The sequence below is a fragment of the Colletes gigas genome, unplaced genomic scaffold (genome assembly GCF_013123115.1).
Source record: "Colletes gigas isolate AHSC1104 unplaced genomic scaffold, ASM1312311v1 Colletes_gigas_Sc00012, whole genome shotgun sequence".
NCBI classification, from domain to species: Eukaryota; Metazoa; Arthropoda; class Insecta; order Hymenoptera; family Colletidae; genus Colletes; species Colletes gigas.
This window is the reverse complement of record NW_025106641.1, coordinates 5,777,273-5,798,053: the sequence shown is the minus strand read 5'-3', so window position 1 is coordinate 5,798,053 and position 20,781 is coordinate 5,777,273. Positions and strand designations below refer to the sequence as shown.

The 20,781-nt window shown below is 39.5% G+C and overlaps 1 protein-coding gene across 2 annotated transcripts in view; it reads left to right on the top strand.

Annotated features, from left to right (window-relative positions):
- Positions 1-1,094: 1,094 nt before the first annotated feature.
- The window catches only part of LOC122398926 (putative ferric-chelate reductase 1 homolog), a 31,927-nt gene continuing 12,240 nt past the window's right edge, over positions 1,095-20,781 (top strand). For both annotated transcript variants that reach the window (XM_043399191.1, XM_043399190.1), the window contains exons 1-4: positions 1,095-1,647; positions 12,060-12,382; positions 13,579-13,670; positions 19,130-19,289. In XM_043399191.1, coding sequence (XP_043255126.1) covers positions 1,638-1,647; positions 12,060-12,382; positions 13,579-13,670; positions 19,130-19,289 — 585 coding nt within the window. In that variant the 5' untranslated portion in view covers positions 1,095-1,637. The remainder of the gene's footprint in view (positions 1,648-12,059; positions 12,383-13,578; positions 13,671-19,129; positions 19,290-20,781) is intronic.

The window sequence follows — 20,781 nt, the reverse complement described above, 5'->3', positions numbered from 1 at the left end:
ATTCCCTTCCGATATTCTCAGCAGGAGTAACGATTCGATGGTCGATAATTGCAGTCGAACCTCCATTATTCGTACCAATTGGGAGACAAGACTGTTCGGTTAACCCTTCTATTATGGTCGTGTCTATGTGACCCGATTCGGGCCTTTAACACGTTCACTTAACCACGGTGCTCACTGGCGAGCTTCAAACTTCTTGGAAAACGTTATACTATTATATCAATTGAAAACGTATAAACGATGTTTAAAATTAGCGAAATAGCTTTGCAAGCATCGACGAAGAAAAAATATGTGTTCGTACCAGATTACAGAGAGAAGGAATCTGTGCATGCACCTGCGCGTACGAAAGATAATAACGAACGATGGTAATTTGCATGTTTACCTGGGAAGAATTTATGGCGACCACATGGCGGTATATTTGCATTTGACCGTCACCTTTTTTTAGCTTACGAGCACACTTATTTCAAGCAACGTTATTAGGTCGGGTGTACAGGAAACGTCGTCTCCACGATGTTTAAACTTTAAGACGCAGTCTCAACGATATTTCGCTCACGGTTATAAGAGTCTCTTTCAACGCGCGCGGAGAAACTCGCCGTACGGAGGACTTTTAAAATCTAGAATTAATAACGGATGCACGAAAAACGATTAGAAAAGATCCTCCTTTGGGGAGGGGTTTAGAACTCTCGACTTTCAATACGCTATAAAGGATACCTCCATTAACTGCTTTCAGTTGTATAAGCGTTACTTTCGTTTCGTAGCTAATTATAAAACCGAAATATTGCATGCAGCTGATAATTTATTTTAAATTAAATTTCTCGTTATCTCTGAAAACGATCAAACATATCCAAGATTATTCGTTCGTAATTATAATACATATATCGTGCGAAAGTTCGTTCGTGAAAATAATTCTTTATTTTACGCAGAAGTGTAAGTCGTTGAGTGAGGGAAAGTTTGAGAAACACTGAGGATCCCGAAGGAGCGCGATCGATGAAGCGCCGGGTTCGCCACAGGCTGGTTACGCACCTGAGGTTGTCTCACGGGCGAGGGCCTTTCAACTCGAACCGAGTATATCCACTACAGTCTCTCGTAAGGTGTGGTTCTCGGCGTTCTGGTCAGAACTATGCTCGTCCGGAATCAACAAGTGCTCCTCGAGACTACGCCGGGAAAACACTTGACCTAACCGAACTTAGCCAAGAACACCTTTTCCTTCTTTCGCGTACGTGTGCGCGGCGGAATAGGATTCGAAAGGGGCGCGCATAGGTGGCACACGAACAGTATTCGAAGAGTGGACGCGGGACGCGAAACGGCGTAAGTCGATCTCGAAGAGCGGTATCGCGTCGCGATCGATTCGACCCGGGTACTAACCTTCACCGATCCCGGAGGATCCATCGATCGACGGGCAACCGGACGGAGTCGTCGACGGCGGTGATGTTTTCGCGGTGAAACGAACGACTTCGATGAATCGTTGGTTTTTACGCGACGAGACGCGTCAGTGACGCGTCGTGCTCCTTGGGATCGACAGGATCGACGAGGATTATATGTTCCGCTACACGTGACTCCACCGTTTGCCGACCGCGTGTTTATTCCGCTGCGAATCGTGATTCGACTGGACCCGAAATTTAAGAGAATAATCGACGAGCATGAAGCACCGTGAGTAACAGATCTTTACCTTTATAATTAACAAGTATGCTCAGTTTCGTGGCTAGATCGTTCATCGAGTTTGTCAATATCGAGATCGTGTCGTTGGTATCAACAACGTACGATACTGTTATGGTCCTTTCCACTTCTGAGTCATCGATGGTTCAATTAAATTTCTGTTCGTTTTAATCTTTCTCGAATACGCGGTTCGATAATCGATCGGATTACCGTAACGCGGTTCGTCGATATCGACCAGCGATTCTAGAGAGCTGTAATTTTTTTGTTATCCCCGTGCAGCATTGCCGTTAAATTTGCGGTTCGATAATCGATCGTTTTTACCGCGATGCAGTTTATCGAGCGAAATGGTTCGATCGTTTCGCGGTGCACTTGTTGCGAAAGTCGTCGCAGCTGTCGTTAAGAGGCAGTTTTGCGTTTCACGCGACGGTCGATTTGAAGGAATGAGATTTTTCGATGGAAAAAGCGACGGGGAAGTGTCAGTTAAAAAGGATAAAATTGTCACGGTTAAACGCGACGCTGCCGCGCTCGAAATTCTATAGCGCGGTTGCTTAAAAAACGAGTTTCCCCTCGACGCACCTGTCACCGGCGGGAACGTTTTTATGTTCGTGCACGTGGCACGACCCGGGCCGCGTCGTCGAACAAATGAAAACGCCGCGTTATTACGCGAAATCGAGTTTATTTCAGCCTCGTAACGTTTCCCGCCTCGATTAAGAAACAAGCGTCGCGGTAATATTTTAGAAAGTCGCCGCCGGTGCTCGAAAGTCCAACGAACTTTCTTCTTCGATTCGACCGGCGACTCGAAATCGATTATCGAAACGGCCGGCGCTTCCGACAGAATCGAAACCTATCGTCGGAAGTACGTTAACGAATCCATTTTTAAATTAACAGAGTCAAACTCCAAATTGGATATTTTCCAATTTTGCAAATAGTCGAGTGTCGACATTGAGTCGACAGATAAAGTATATCGTAATTTTTAAAATGATACATTTTTGTTTTAAATTGCTATCTACACGTCGATAACCGCCATTTTTGAAATGCAATAGTTTTCGCAAATAATAATTCTGCAAGCAACGCGTTTCAATAATGCATCGAATAAAACCTTCTTTGCGTTGCGTGGAGTGATAAATGATTCAAAGAGAAGAAAGAAAGCAATTAGCGTGGCAAATGTACCCCATTGATATTTTGCATATACGTCGTGCATTATTCGTATTTGTACGATCAGATACACGGTGTGGTAATGACTCGAATAATTTACAAATGTATAGGTTGTCCTACATATCTCCACGCAAAGTGTAGTCCGCGTCTAAAAATAAGACAACAATGATTTCGCTGAAAGCTTGTTAACTTTCTATTTGCAAATGTCTCACATTTCTCACGTAGATGATAATAAAATTATTTTAAAGTTTCTTCGAAATAATTTAAAACGCAATATGAACGACGAATAAGCTCTCGTTTGCAGTTTACGAGCACACCGTTATTTGTTATGTAAACGAAATTCTGCACTGTATTGTTAATATCTGTTAACAACAGCTTTTGGGTTTACGTAAGCAACGTACTAATTTGCGGCTTCAAGTGCTAACGTAAGATTTCGAGAACAATGCTCTCCGACAGTAGAATCTAGGACGAGCAAACAATTTATAGACGACCAGAGCAATTACAAATTGAAAAAAGTGTAAATCCTACGTGGATCCGTGTATTCATTGACTTCAATTCCCATTACGTAATAAACGTTTTCGACCAAATATGGGTCTTCAAGCTCGAAGGAATGTTAACTAATTTTCTTTCTTTCGAAAGAGGAAAGTATTGATTTTTAGAAATAATAGTTAAAATCAATGAATATATGGGCGTTCACAAGACCTATATATCTTTTTTAAAATAAAATCAAGCAGAATCGTTTCCGACTAAATATGGGTCTTCAGGCTCGAAGGAATGTTAACTAATTTTCTTTCTATCGAAAGAGGAAAGTATTGATTTTTAGAAATAATAGTTAAAATCAATGAATATATGGGCGTTCACAAGACCTATATATCTTTTTTAAAATAAAATCAAGCAGAATCGTTTCCGACTAAATATGGGTCTTCAGGCTCGAAGGAATGTTAACTAATTTTCTTTCTTTCGAAAGAGGAAAGTATTGATTTTTAGAAATAATAGTTAAAATCAATGAATATATGGGCGTTCACAAGACCTATATATCTTTTTTAAAATAAAATCAAGCAGAATCGTTTCCGACTAAATATGGGTCTTCAGGCTCGAAGGAATGTTAACTAATTTTCTTTCTATCGAAAGAGGAAAGTATTGATTTTTAGAAATAATAGTTAAAATCAATGAATATATGGGCGTTCACAAGACCTATATATCTTTTATAAAATAAAATCAAGCAGAATCGTTTTCGACTAAATATGGGTCTTCAGGCTCGAAGGAATGTTAACTAATTTTCTTTCTATCGAAAGAGGAATGTATTGATTTTTAGAAGTAAGAGATAAAATCAATGAATATATGGGCGTTCACAAGACCTATATATCTTTTTTAAAATAAAATCAAGCAGAATCGTTTCCGACTAAATATGGGTCTTCAGGCTCGAAGGAATGTTAACTAATTTTCTTTCTATCGAAAGAGGAAAGTATTGATTTTTAGAAATAATAGTTAAAATCAATGAATATATGGGCGTTCACAAGACCTATATATCTTTTTTAAAATAAAATCAAGCAGAATCGTTTTCGACTAAATATGGGTCTTCAGGCTCGAAGGAATGTTAACTAATTTTCTTTCTATCGAAAGAGGAAAGTATTGATTTTTAGAAGTAAGAGATAAAATCAATGAATATATGGGCGTTCACAAGACCTATATATCTTTTTTAAAATAAAATCAAGCAGAATCGTTTCCGACTAAATATGGGTCTTCAGGCTCGAAGGAATGTTAACTAATTTTCTTTCTATCGAAAGAGGAAAGTATTGATTTTTAGAAATAATAGTTAAAATCAATGAATATATGGGCGTTCACAAGACCTATATACCTTTTTTTAAATAGAATCAAGCAGAATCTGCTAATTCGAATTGCAAATTATTTGGATATAGTAAACGAAGAAAGTAGAGAATATTTGAGTAATTTGAGCGTGTATGAGCCGATGCAATCCGGGCACAATGCTCGATGAGAAGATTCTAGCACAATGGAGCAGCCTGAGAATACGTAAATAATGAACGACGAACTAAGTAATGATCAAGTATTGAACTCATTTGCGGCGTGACACGCTGCGCAAGAATCTAGGCGCAATGCTGAACAAGGAATTTCTAGGACAAGAGAGTAACGTTACTATGGCTACATGTTCGCCAAACACGAGGTATACGACCCCGCTATATCAAGGAACTTCCATGAATATGAGAACCGTTCCGCGTCGATTCCACGATTTTCGTTCGGCTTATTATTTGTTTATATCGCGTTCTCGTTAGCCGGCAACCTTAATTGCGCATTAATTCGCGAACGAATTCACTTTCCATCTCTATTCGTCGAACGTTATTTATCTGTTTCAAACTCTCTTTAAACTTTGAATTTGTACATATACATTCTCCAAACAAATATTTGGTTCTCGTAATATTTTAATAGGGGATATAATACAAATTTTATAATACATTGTTTTTCTTTTTATTTCGTTAAACACGTTTACTTTCGACCAGTGAAATGAAAGCGTACGTTTTTTTCGCTATTTCGAAAAGAATTCGCGTAATCTTAATAGCACGTTTCGGGAATCCCACATTTATCATTTCTTATGAAACTTTTAAACACCCGTTTCGTATCTGGCGGGCAATTAAAACTGGAGGAAAGTCAAACGACATACGTAACGTTATTTTATTTACACAAGCGACGAGCAATGTGTCACATGGCTGACTCATACAGTGTACCCGTCATGTATAATTCATGCGTAGGAGGATGATCGTGCACTTCGAACTGTACAACCGTACGTACGCGTTTCGTTTTATTTTTTCGAATTTCCGTTCACGGTGAAATTTCCGCGTCACGTGCGGAAAATGTCTGCGTTTTAAAGAATATTGGTAGAAAACCTGTGAGGGGGAGGGGAGGTGGAATTTTATCTTATTCGTTCGGATTTATTCAACGACAACATCTGTGTCGTTACGCGAACATCCGATTCCGGTGATTTGCTTTCGTTCCATTCTTGCTGCTTCTCGTTTTGCGCTTGAAAACGCCTGTAATAATTATTGCCCTCGTTGTCGTATCGGAAAATTCGTTTTACCAACCTTCGTAGGAAAAGTTTAAATAATAGAGTGAACGTATCGCTCGTTTGCAACGTTAAAAACGTATACATTTTCGTGGGAGCTGTTGTTTTCACCTTTAACTGGCGTCGAGTATTCATGAAACGCAATTAATATCGACGGAAAATTTCCGAGGCCCCAAACGCGAGGCGCGATAACAAAGTTTGGAGAGTAATTCGGTGGAAAATTTGATTTTAAAAATTGAACAGGCGTAAAGCTATCTTGAAAGAAGATTAGCGCAATGGAGGATCCATTTACGATAACATCTCTGGATCTCGTGTTCTGGTATTTGAATTAATAACCGTGTTATGTTACTTTAAAGTTGCTCACAAATTGACAAATCAAATTAAAGAGAAACGAAACAGAGGGCTCGGAATGGAGTTTGTTAACGACAGATCCTAATGAAATATTTATTTCGCGAGATCAAACGAGAGGAATAAAAATTGCATCCGGGCGTCGCGTCGCTCGCGAGAGGACCCTTTTTTCTCTAAATTAAACATTTTTCGTCGCATTGTTAAGGAGATTGGAGTGCCCGGCTTCCTCGCTTTCGACTTTTTGAATTGATAAAAAGGCGGAGTGAGAGAGAGACTAAAAATTGAATTCTTATCTCCGAGCTCGTGAAAATCTCGTTCTGTCCAAATTGGAATCTTTCAGTCGCGTCTGGCAGTGGGTCGAAACGGAGGAAATGTTATGCATTAATACTGTTTTTAAATTGAAACACATTGTCCTTCGAACAACTCGCCGTTTCCCTGAAATGAATTTCGGTGCCAGTTGCAGGCTTATTGGAAAAGATGTTGGACTGTCTTTGATTTCAAATATTCTTTTCTACGATAAACAATGCACGAGTTGTTTCAGACGAGCTTTGCGATTAGAAAATTTCTGGATTATTTCTCGAGCTGATTTGAAATTTGGTGTCCCCGTGGATAATGTACATTTTGCATAGATGAAACCACGATTCCATAGATCGATGCCACGAGCAACGCGTACACGGCACGGGAGAATAAACCGCGAAACACGACGCGGGAATCCTTGTGCTCGTTCCCTCGAACAATGCTGTAATGATACATGATAATAATAGGCGAACCGTGATTATCGTGCTCCTTAACTCTTCATCTGTCATTCAAACGCTATTTTAATGAATGGATTTTTATCCGGTTGTCTCTCCGTTGCGACGAGAACCGGCGAAAGAACAATGTCCTCGTTTAATACTATTGTTGGTACCCGCACACGCATTTTTTTCTGCTCCTCGGGACGACGAACTGTACATCTTTGAAACGCACAACGGTACAATCGAACGTTGCTCGGTTTTTAACGTTTTCATCGTTAATTATTAATCGTCCAGAATCTGGTTACAATTTCTGTGAGACTATTCGCAATTAGAAATCCATGGAAGATAATTTAGACGAATCAAAAGTGCCCTTTTCATGAATCGTATCAGTAAAAATGAGTTTGAGAATCAGATTCATTCGTATAATAGGCGACCAATAAAAGCAATGTTCAAGAGTCAAGTCTCTTTGTTTGCAGTAGTAATTTTTATTTTTAAATCCAAGATTCGAGGGATTTACAGGGATCTGAGCAGCTCCAGGGATTCAGGGGTCCCAGAAGCCTGAACAATCCGTATCGTGTCTGACCTGTGTCGATTATATCGAACTCTACCGAAGCAGGGGACAATTGCATCGGGTTTCACTGGTCCGAGAATGAAACTTTATCGAGTACAGCGGGACAGACACGTCAAACTCATTTTTGTCCGGGGGACGGGTTGCGTTTTGCCATGTCGCGAGTCACAGATTTGCAATTATTTGATCACGGTCGAAAATACTTTAAAGGACGTTTTTCCAGCTACACAAGTATCTCAACCAAACACAATTATTACTATAACATTATTTAAAATATTAAATTGGTCTATTAAACATTAATTGTCCAATTCGATGGGATTCGTTACTGGAACCCCAAAAGCGGAGGCATTGCCTGATCAACAAGATCGCGTGCACCAAAACAAAAGGGTGAACTTGAAGCTTAAAACTTGCATCAGTATTTCACCAATAATCTGTCCCCCGTTTCTAACGAAAGACACTTGTTGCTAAGTGCACCTTCCAACTTGTCAACACAACGACACGAACGAGATTCGTATGCATGTATGGAGATACTATTGTGTCTCGAAGTCTGTTGTCTACACGCAGTCTCGCGAGTCTAACGTTGTTTACATTGTGTTCTACTCGTACGAGATTGCCCGTATTATGTCTTCCAAGTATTAGACAGTCTGTACTATACCCAGAGTGTTTGCGTCAAGTTCTATGGGTTCTTGTAGTACCGGGTTCGACCGATGCTCTTTTGTATCGACTCCTGCTGGTCTGGTATGAATTTAATATTATGAATCCACAGGTTGTATCTGCCTCAACTTGTACGAAGTTGTTTGTATCGCGGTAAGTGGAAAGTTCGTTGGTACTGGGAACAACTATTCCCAAACATTAGAATATAATATCAAACCCCGAAGTTCGAAACTACTTGAGGTTGCCTGCGTCTCGGATATCACGAATCCATGGTTTCTCGACCACCAACTTCACTAATTTGATATTGTATGCGTTGGTATGTATGTTCCAGTGGTATACGGTTTGCGCTGGGACAGGTGTGAGCAAGGTGTGAGCTAGGTAGATAGATAGCAAGGAGTTAGTTCATCTATATGATAAGTCACTGGCTTGCGATCGTCTGTGGTTAGAGTAGGAACTATCTGTTTGAACCTGTTTGTGAACCTGAGTGTGTTCCATGGATGAAAAATCACCTGTATCGAATCTTATACAGTTCGAAGTTATTGGTATCGAGTTGCATGGGCACACACAGTGGTCTGTACTGTCCCTGGATCTTCTGCAGATGTCCCAAAGCCTCTGGTATTGAATTGCACAGGTTCAGGATCCTCTGTACCATCTCAGATCATCAGATAGTTTAAGTTGCCTGTCCTAAACCGTCCCTAGGTCGTCAGAACCAAATTCTACGAGTTTGAGGTTGGCTATACAATGTTCCACAGCTCTGAAATCATCGGTAAATTCTCGAGTTCGATTCGAATTCAGGGTCTCTGGAGGTATTCCGGGGTTCAACGGAGTTCAGAGTCGTGTGCAACGGGTCTACCGTGTTCTGGGTCGTCGGTATCAGGTGCCACATGTCGGGGAATGTACGTGTCGGGGTCTGATGGACGCGAGCGTCGCTGGTGTGCGGCCCACTAAATCCGTGTTATCGGTGTTAAGCCCACGGGACATGGAAAACGTTGCGCGCACATAGCCGCGCGTGCTTCGAATGCCGCTCCTTTTTATTCCAACTGCTTCGAGCGGTGCATAGGACGCGTAGCTTGTCGCAGCGTTGTAAACGAGCCGCAACGCGAGTGCATACCGTCGACCTTGACTCGGATGCCACCGACCGGATCCCAGAACCGTGAAATAATTTATGGAATTTTCGCTAAAAACGCGATCGTTCCCTTGGATCCAGGCCGGCGGGATGACGCGTCCGTGGATCACTCGTAACCGCCGGGAAACAATGTAAAAAGTGTTTCCGTGTTTCGAGTGTTCCACAAAGCAGACATTGAAATCCACCGTAGCCAGCGGCGATGACTATCGGACGTGAGAAGCGGTTAGACCGGTGATTTCCATAGTTTTTTTTTAGCCGGTGTTCTCTTTTTAAAAAAATGGATCGCAGTTTACGCGTCGATTGTCACTCTAGTTTTCCATCGCAGACGTCCTCGATGTTTATTGGTGCACATGTTATTTCATAGCATTCCTGGGCAGTGTTATATAAATTTTATAAGTACAGGTATCCACCGATTTATTAACGTGTCTCGTTTCTATACGTTTTTGTTCCGTTATGTGTATCTCGCGTTCCTGGACTTTTCAGTAGATAGTTATTTATGGGTATGGGTTAGTGTTGCAGGATCAAGACCGTAGGTTTTCGCTTAAAATGGCGACCGTGATCGTTCTGTAAGTCCCAAGAGTTTCGATGAGTTTTGCAAGCTCGAGTATTTTTAGCCTAACCGAAATAGAGGAGTTATTTTTGTCGATTAAAACAGTTTCGGTTACAAGTAACGGTTATAAGCGGAATTTTTTTGTCGACTACGAAAATACAGTCGCTCGTAACGGTTATTATCGTCGAGGGAAATTCATTTCGATTGCTAATAACAGTTATGGTAATATTATCAATTCTATTCCGCTCTTCCCTAGCGAGTTCCTTTTTACGCCATTAAAAACGGTAATTTGAATTCAAAAATTAGCAACGAACAAGAATTTCTGTTGAGTTTGAATGTAACTTATTCTCGGTCCCTGTATTTAAGATATCACGAATGCAAAAATTAAGTACTGTTTATTAGACATTTATTCGATAATAGGAATTTTAAAATAATCTTCCGTACTTTCCAATAATCCTATAGTGGTACTTTCAGTGAAAATATTTGTTTTTATCGTGAAAAAATGTAATTTTCTAGAAAATCGACGGACCATCGAACGTCCCCGGACTGAAAGTTCGTCTAACAGGTTGTCTTCCGATTCCCCAAGTTGTTCGTCGAGACTCGCGATCGTTAGTGCACGCTAAGCTGCTTGGTCGTTCGCGATGATTCAACGCGCGTATACGAGCAACGCGTGCACTGGAAATGAATGAGTTATTGTTAATAGCTGCACAAGTTGTACGTAACCCACACGCGAAAGACGCTGGACTTTCGCCTATCGAGTCCTGTTGTACGACCCACAGGGTTTCTTTACTCGTGCATTCCTAAACGATACTGAAACGCCTCGTCCGTTATGTAACCGTTTTAAACGCGACCCTGGTCGTTGCTTCACAGCGATAAATTGCTCGATTGTGCGCACAACGATTGTAATAAATTATGTGATCCGAGAAACGAAAACAAACGAACGGATTTTTACGTAAATAACAGCCGGAATACCTGTTCTCCTTTTACTCGTTTTTTTCTTCTTCTTTGAACCTATAAGGTCTCATAAATATATCCGATTGTGGCGAAATAACAAAAAAATGCTCTGATTCATCGTTTCGCACCAGCACAATTTTCAAGATCGATCTAAACGTTTCGACGAAGCTCTTGAGTCATTTTCGATATCGTAGGATGAAGACGAATAACACAGATTAATTAAATGAGAAGATGACAAGAGAATTCTTGGTTAAAATTCCTCTCGTGCAATTTACAAGTCGGTCTTGATCCTTTAAAAAATTATTTAACATTGTCTTTTACTAGGATTCACAAACATACATTCAACATTGGGCGTGTAATGGCGATCAAAATTGTATTGTTTCTATTCTTTGTTTCTGAATAAATGTAGCGTTGTTTTAAGACCGAAGGCTCCCATAAACGCTACCAGGAAGTACAATGTAAAATTGAACGCAATACTGGTTTGGAAAAAAAAGGAACAGCAGGAAGTTATGGTCGGTTCGGGGCGGTGACTAATGCACGGCATTCCCGCGTTAAACAGTTCAATGGGTGCAAGTGACGTATCTACGCGGAAAACTGGACGCATAAGTCACGGGTTCCATCGTCGCGAAAGAAGCGCGAATTCCACGGCGTTATAAACTGCCAGCCTGCTCTATTATACATGTAGATGTTCCTAGAATTGGAGCGACATCCGTGTACGTAGCAACCTCTTCGCAATTATTCCGCGGTCCGGAGCTAGCAAAAAGCCGATTGGAATAATGCGTGTCAGTGTCGTATAAGGGCAGATCGTCGGTGGGATCGGTTCTTACGGGGATACTAGTCTCCGGAGTCTATGGCGACCATCGAGGCTCCGAAAGAAGCCCGATCTTCCGTTCGATCTGTTTTTACAGCTTCGCGTGCCGTCCTCGCGATCGAATTTTAAAGCTGAAATTGTTCGAGCCACTCTGGGACCGAATAAAAATAAATAAAACAATGTAAAATTCATTAATTTTGGTCCCTAATGTATTGCTCTTTGGCTGGAATAATTTCTCAATTTTTAACTCTCTTTGATCACGGTAGATGTAAAATATCTGGGTGGAAAAGGAGTAATGTATTTAAATTTCGATCGGTTAACAATATGGTAATTTTGCCAGTGCTGGTGGCGATAATAATAAAATGTTTCAAACGGAATGGGTAACGTTCGAGGATGTTTCAGGTGGCTGATATGCAAATATCTCTTGCAGAAACGAAGAGGTCGCTGTTAATCTTGGTGAGTTATCTCTTCGCGAGCGTATTGGGTTTACCCAATGGAGCGCCGACAAGTGCATGCGAGGATCTGATGCCTCGTCACCCGGGGAGCACGAACCAGGAAACTTACCCACCTCCTTACCAAGTTTTACCGGCTGCGGGACAAGGCAGAGTCCGCTTAATTCTGGGAAGTCCTCAAGGTCTCGCCTACGAGGGCTTCATGATACTCGCGCGTGACTCCGAGACTGGCGAATTTGTCGGGGAATTCACGAACCTGCCTGAATCGGCCCGAGCCATCGAGTGCACGCAAGGTGTAAAGGTAAAAGTTATCCTCGTACTATGGTTTCTCAGCTCTTCGACCCCGAGGAGCGTTGCACTTGGGCCTGTCAAAGGTTCTGTTACAATGTCATAGTTAGACTGCGGATCTTTATGCAAATTCACATTTTTATTAATAGAATTAATGAAATCAGAGCTTTCTAGAGCTCTGTCTCAACCCCTAAATATAATAATTCGTATCTTACTTTAAGTATTTCTTATATTTTTGCATATTAATTCTGTAGTTTTTTGAGGATTAAAATTTCCCATAAATGCATAAACATCCGCAGTCTAGTCATAGTACACGAAATGTGGTCTTTCGAATTTTGTCGAGCTTGAGAACTAATTTCATCAATTTTATAAATTTCTTCAGCCCAGTCTAGAGAATACCCATTTAATAAAAAATAGAATTGCTCTAATTTCAATCTATTATTTTCTTTTGCACTATATTGTGTATACCACGTGGAATCTACACAAGGAATTAATTTTGTCGAGCTTGAGAACTAATTTCATCAATTTTATAAATTTCTTCAGCCCAGTCTAGAGAATACCCATTTAATAAAAAATAGAATTGCTCTAATTTCAATCTATTATTTTCTTTTGCACTATGTTGTGTATACCACGTGGAATCTACACGAGGAATTCCAATTCCCCCAATTATGCTTATTTGGGACGCATAAGTGTTGTGTATGTCCTTTGCATATTTTACCCGCGCAAACATTCGCCAGTCTAATTATCATTTTTACCCAAATGGAATTTATTTGCATAATTAATTGGCAGGAAAAAAATAATTGTTATATTATTCAAAATGGCCACCTTTCGGGCGTTGTTCGGGCTACCTAAATTTTTACGAGGTTCGCGAGGTTCTTCCAAGGTGAAATTTGATAAAAAAGACCCCGTATAAGGTTAAAATTGTTAGCGTATCTTTAAAACTGATGTTTCTTAATTCGTAGCCTAATGTATTTTACGGAATAACACTAGCACGCTTGTGAGGGGACTTATGGCAGGACTGGGTACAATACGAGCGAGCAAGTCCTTCGGTCCGACGATTGGAAAGTCCGATAGTTCGCGCGAGCGTTTCCGTGGTACAAAATCCTTCCGATCGTAGTTAAGGACCCCAAGGCTGAGTGATTCACGTGTCGCGCGTTTCACGAAGGACGTTCTGCCATTCGATAAAACGTTTTCTCTCCTTCTGTTAAGAATGCGGTGACTCACACCAACACCAGCAAGAAGCACAATCTCGAATTCGATTGGGAGGCACCTGCGGATTACGAGGGCTCTATTGTCTTCAAGTGAGTATTAAAACGAAGCAACGCTACTTCAACAACGTCCCTCCTAGTCGCCACAAACCATTTATCGTTTACGAAAATGTTCACGTTTTCAACCAAGAGTATGTCGATACAAAATTCCCAAAATAAAACCAGAATCTTTGCCTGGATAAATCCACGATTATATTTTTCTACAATGTCAAAACAGATGAGTATTGAATTAATTCGTAGGGACAATAGTCATTGAATAGGCAGTCTTGGTTGGAGTTGTGTCACAAAAATATTAAAAACGTGCATCCAAATTTCAAGACACTTTGCTATTAACAACTATTTCAATGTACCTCATTTGTGTTTACTTGTAATCCAATTAGGTGCTAGCCTTCTTTTCACCTAAGCACAGTACATCGTAATATGTTTACCAAACATATAAATATTACCTTTTGCTGAAAAATAGAATAAAAATCTATGAAATAACGCGATAAATAGCAAAAATCGAACATCGTTGGGGAATTCTTTGGTCCAGCGTACGAATGAATGTTTGGGAAACAGAGTAGGGACAATTTGGTTGAGAGGGGCCGGATATAAAGTGATTCAACTTTGATTCGGTAGTGCATACTGTAGGAAACTCACCACGACGACACGGTTGTTGGGCGTGTAAAGGGAATAACTGATAGGAATGCGGAAGCAAGGGTGAATCGAGTCACGAAAATCAAGCGCCGGGCGTACTTTCACATTAAATTCCCTCATAATCCATGTCAGGCTGTCACGACCTGTTGGATGTAAAGGTCTTCCAGTTTCCAGCGTCGCTTTAAACTTGCACGGTTCACCTCTCCCTCCCCTTGCCATAAGATCGTTGAGTTATTATCAATTACGACGGTCGCGACTAGCGAATTCGTTGTATAATTTATATCCCCGCGCGATGAAATTGCTTGACGAGCTCGGTAAGAGATTAAATAATATCGTCGCGACGTGCAACGAGTTCTTTGCTTGGTACGAACATCAGAATGTTACGTTTTACCTCTGTTCTGAAAATATTTGAGCGTGTATCATCGATCCGTACGTAATTCGAAGGTAATTTGCTCGGCGAAGAAATATCGTTGCTTTTGATAGTCGATGATCGGGATAATCTTCTCAGGATTATTCTGTTCGTTAAGCTACTCTGCACGAACGTTATTTCAAGCGTGGATATAGAAAAAATTAATTTTCGAGCATTTTTAAAAAATTCTCTCTGCCATTCTTCATTTTATCAAAATGGAAAGAATTTTATTACGCCGGGGGTTGCAGTATTTTTAATTATATGAAGAATGAGGTCATAAGCATTAGCTATCCTTCACTTACTTTCCGGGAATAAAAGATTCTTTGATGTGTCATTCTTTTGGGGAACGAAATTTATTTTACCCTATAGAAAAGTTCGTGGCAATTAAATGGCTATAAACGATAAAAAAAGACTATCTTTAGACTAAGAATCTAACGATAATCCAACGTTATTTACTCAAATGCCAAAACAATTAACTTTTTCTTTGAAATATCCTCTTTTCGAAGGGGGAAAAATTCGTTTTTAATATAATTCCAAGATTATTTGTCCTGTAAAATACGTTTGGATTAGTAATAATTTCCCACGGTTCAAAATGAAATTTGAGACTTGTGCTTTATATGAAAAAGGCAGAGGATCCATTCCAAAAAAGATATTTACGTAAGAAATGGGTATCAAGATTCAGACTGTTACGTTTGATCTCCGACGTTACTCAGGATTAATGAGGCGGACGTGTAATACATTTAACCCGGTATAACCCACTTTTTCCATAAGAATAATCTTATCGTGCAATCTTCTTCATCTTTCATGTAAAGTATAAGTTTCAAGTTTCGTTTTCGTAACGTGCTGTAATTGGAAATTACAGTTGATGCAAGGGTGTCAAAATTGCCACGTTTAAAATTTATCCAATCGAGACTTTCTCAAAATTCCCACACTTTAAACGAATTCCGTGAACGGATTTAAAAAGGTCTTCCGAGAAAAGGTAGGTTCAGTTTTCTGCTAAAATCTTGCCGGACCAGTATTATTAGAAAGGACTCTGATTAATCACTTCGATTATCTTGGTCGACTCGAATTTCCTAAATTGGTTCGTGGAATAATTTCGAGTTTTTGAGAAAACGAGGAACAAGCTTCGTTATGTAACAAATATAGAAAAGTTAATGCACGGTTGTTTGCCTTTAGTTTATTATTCAAAATTTATATTTAGGTCCCTCAGTCTTAGGTCGACCAGCTCCAGTAATTCTGTCCCCGATCGTGCGGGTGGCTTTCCAACAGAGGTTAAAATAATTAACCTTTAACTACTGTCGTTTATTTTACGTTGCACAACCTCTACCAGGTCACTTTTAGCTAAAACAACAAACTACTAATGAACCTGCTTTAAGAGAAACTCCGAACAGACTATTTTCAATGAGACAAAATAAGGGAGAAATTGTTTTAACATGGATTTAGTCCAACACATATTATTAAAATATTCTTATTAACATAGAATATTGTTCTAACTATTAAACAATTTTCACTGAAATAAAATAAGGAAGAAATTGATTTAACAAGGATTTAGTCCAATGAAGGAATAATGAACAATGAACTAAGGCATTTTGGCAGTATTTTGTCAAGAACATAGAATATTATTAGAATATTATTATTAACATAGAATATTATTAAGTAGAATATTGTTCTAACTATTAAACAATTTTCACTGAAATAGAATAAGGAAGAAATTGTTTTAACATGGATTTAGTCCAACACATATTATTAAAATATTCTTATTAACATAGAATATTGTTCTAACTATTAAACAATTTTCACTGAAATAAAATAAGGAAGAAATTGATTTAACAAGTATTTAGTCCAATGAAGGAATAGTGAACAATGAATTAAGCCAGTTTGGCTGTGTTTTGTCAAGAATATAGAATATTACTAAAAGGACTATTAAACAGACTATTTTGACTGAAAGAAAATAAGAAAGAAATTGTTTTAACATGGATTTAATCCAATATAGGAATAGTGAAGAATGAATTAAGGTAGTTTAGCTGTGTTTTGTCAAGAATATAGAATATTATTAAAAGATCTATCAAACAGACTATTTTGACTGAAAGAAAATAAGAAAGAAATTGTTTTACCATGGATTTAATCCAACATAGGAATAGTAAACAATAAACTAAGGCAATTTGACTGTGTTTTGTCAGGAACATAGAAAATAATTAAAAGGACTATTAAACAGACTATTTTGACTGAAAGAAAATAAGAAAGAAATTGTTTTACCATGGATTTAATCCAACATAGAAATAGTAAAGAATGAACTAAGGTAGTATAGCTGTGTTTCGTCAAGAACATAGAAAATAATTAAAAAAACTATCAAACAGACTATTTTGACTGAAACAAAATAAACAAGAAATTGTTTTACCATGGATTTAATCCAACATAGGAATAGTAAACAATAAACTAAGGCAATTTGACTGTGTTTTGTCAGGAACATAGAAAATAATTAAAAGGACTATTAAACAGACTATTTTGACTGAAAGAAAATAAGAAAGAAATTGTTTTACCATGGATTTAATCCAACATAGGAATAGTAAACAATAAACTAAGGCAATTTGACTGTGTTTTGTCAGGAACATAGAAAATAATTAAAAAAACTATCAAACAGACTATTTTGACTGAAACAAAATAAGGAAGAAATTGTTTTAACGTTGATTTAGTCCAACATACGAATAGAGAAGAATGAACTAAGGTAGTTTGGCAATGTTTTGTCAAGAACATAGAAAATAATTAAAAGAAAGAGTGGGCAGCCGTGTAGCCCGTTATGTGTACTCCCCACACGAGGGTTAATTAGACGTTAAATTTCTGGGTCGAGACTGGGTCTCGAGAGCACGTAACGCGCCGCGATCTGTCGGCATATGAATTACGATTAGGTATGAACGCGTGGCACGCGGCATGGGTTTACGCCAGCCTCGTGCACGGAATACGGTATAACGCGGCGTGTAACCGCGCGAGAAATGCCAGGGACATTCGTTATAAACTTTTCCGCTCATAATCGCCGGTCGTCCGGCCCCGGTTATTCCTGAACGCTCAATTAATACGGCGCGGAGGGCCCGCCCTATTAAAACTTCACCAACTTCACGCCGATAACCATAAATAACCGGTTCGACGTAAATTGTCTTCCGACTTGGCCGTGTTTCTACCCGCGATTCGAACTTTACCCGCCGTCGATACAAATTCTTCAACTTCCGCCAGACAAAGTCTCGTTTCGTTCCAAGCGACAATTGAGACAAACGTTTTCGTCGGCTATTTCACCCCGATTGCAATTTAAAATCTTTTTCTTTCGTCGATTAGGCTCGCGCGTTCGTTTTCTGCAACTTTCGTGAACCCACATTGCACACTTTATGCACCGGATCAGGTTCTGCTTTAACATGTTAAGCAAGAGTTCATAAATCGCACCGATGCTATTAAAAACACCGGCGTAATTTAGAAATCGTGACAACTTCGAGAAAAACAGCATAAGTAATTCTATTCTTACGGAATCGTACGTTAAAGAGTTATTTTTTCTTTTCTCAAAAATGTAACACCAAATGAAATATCGTCCGTCAATTTTTTGCTTGACTTATTCGTATTCAATATTGGCGAACGGAGGTATGATTTAGGCGAACAGGGTACGCATTGCGCAACTCCTACATTCCGCATACGTTTAGCATATGTTTTTCATATTCCCGTACGTCATAAATGCATAAAATCGACCGTCAACCGATGATACATCGCTCGAAATAAGCGCAGGAATCGTCTTTGATTATATCGGAGGCTCTTTGCGCCGCGGTTCGATCCTCGACTAATCTTTATTCACCCGCGTGACAGATAAAGTATTATTCCCCCGCTTTTGTTTCGAATTTATTATATTGTTTTACCTGCGACCTATATTAAACTCCTATTTCAACCGCTCCGCGATCGTTCGACAAAGGATTTCGTTCCACCGTGAATTCCTATCGGAAACAATTCGAATCGGTCGCCACCCACATCATACTAGTCGATCATATTTTAATACACGTACTTTTCAAACCGACATGACCACTCACACAAGCTTAATTCATGTTCAAACATTGCTTCTTGCATCCTCTACATTCTATATAAGTTAATCTTTATATTTCAATTTTGATACGCTTCTCAAACCGATACAATCACACAAGATCAATCGATTTTCAAACAATGTTCGCAATTTCAATAAGCATGTATAAAGTTTCCAAAAATTCTATATTGCATCCTTTTGGAGTCCACGAACGTCCAGATAAAGAGCCACTGGCCTAACAGATTGGCCACCTGTGGAGAAGTCTAGGTAAACACCCTTGGTCTTTTCAGTAGTGAAGTTTTGTACTCCCGCGAAAGTTCCCCATTTCCCTGGCCAGATAAATCTGCGGTTCTCGTGCGTTCGCTGATATCTGCTTGTGATTTCTTTGCGCCGTAGATCCACCTTCGCCCAGGATTACAGTACGTACTGGGTCGCCGTGGAGTCGCCAAGAGTGAACGTTAACAAACGATCCATCGACGTGTTGACTTCGTCCACACCGGCCAGCACGTTTAGAACCACCACGCCACCCTATTACAGCCCGACCGTCGATTACGAGGTAAGTATTCTCCCATTACATCCCGACCGCTGATCACGTGGTAAACGTGCTTTTCACACCCGATAATCATAGCCACGGGACGCGTTGATCGACCATGCCGGCGGGGGGAGCAGGCTATGGGAAATCGACTCGTAACATCGATAGAATCGCGAAACCGTTTGTTTTCGACCGGTAGAACACGTATGGAATTGCAACTCCGCGACGCAGACTCGATGATAAAATCGTTAATGCGATCTTAGCATCGATTTCCTGTTATGTAAATTTAATTACCCGACGGTCACCTTTCGCGCGATCAAATGGTAAGGAAAGGTACGTCTGATCTTTCTGGGATCAAGAGTGCAGAGTTTTGCTAACATCCCGTAAGAATTTTAAGCAAATATTCGTATCAGCAATTTCTCGGATCCCTTATCTCGATGGTTTTGTGCTGACGAATGTTTAAAACAACGTTAGTTCCAAGAAAAATTGTTATTCCCACTGGTATTTACAGTAATTATGAATTTTAATACACGTATAGGGTGTGTCGGAATGATGGAATCAAGAGGAATTAATAGAAATTTTATATCAAGTTGTACCATTACTCGTACGAATGGCATATTTAACTCGAAAATGGAATTATTTTTTAACTTTATCGAATCACGTTCTTTGATATTGCCAATGTTTTTTGGAAATGTTTATATCGCCACCCGGTGTGTTTAAGGGAACGAGGAAAATTTCGTGGCAGCTATGCTACTCCGATCACGTGCCCTAAAATAGACAAGTTATGTATCATTCGAAAGGTCTTGGCATGAAGTTGTGCCTTTCCGGGGTTCCAGATTCCCTCCCACTTCCGGTTCGGAAGTTACCAATCATTCTGTTGGAACCAGGTCAACGTGAATATGTGTACGGGTGCATATCACTATGGTATAGTTCCATAATAAAATTTATCTATCGATAAAAAAAAAGAGAATTGAAACTTGAGTTTAAATTGAATTGAGATTTTTTTAAAGAATTTAACAGAAAAGTACGTGAAAAGTTGCATCAGAATTGCATTAGCGATCAGAATTTTTTGGAAAAAGGTCGCCTCTAAAGCATCTCACTATCGATCAGGATTTCGTATCACGTACGGTGATGACTAGTAGCATTACTATCGTGAAAACGCATTTTATGGGTGAAAACTGGGATTTCTCTTATATCGCGAACGTCACGTAGGTGCATTCTTCATAGCTCCTTACAATACTACAAATGTGCACGCGTTCTTCGACTTACAATTGGCATTTACAATAGGGTCGACAAGTATTTTCGAAGTCCGTGCACAGAGGACATAAATTAGAAAATGAAATGTTAAATTAATTTCGACACGAGTCACGTTTTTAGAAATTAATTGTAAACGAGGTTGACAGAAATTAATTAACCATGGAAACACCATGTTGAAGTTACGTTTATTATTTAGTCATGATACTCTAGAAACTTTAGACATTTTTTCTCGATAACTTGTTACAGTTTGATTAATGAA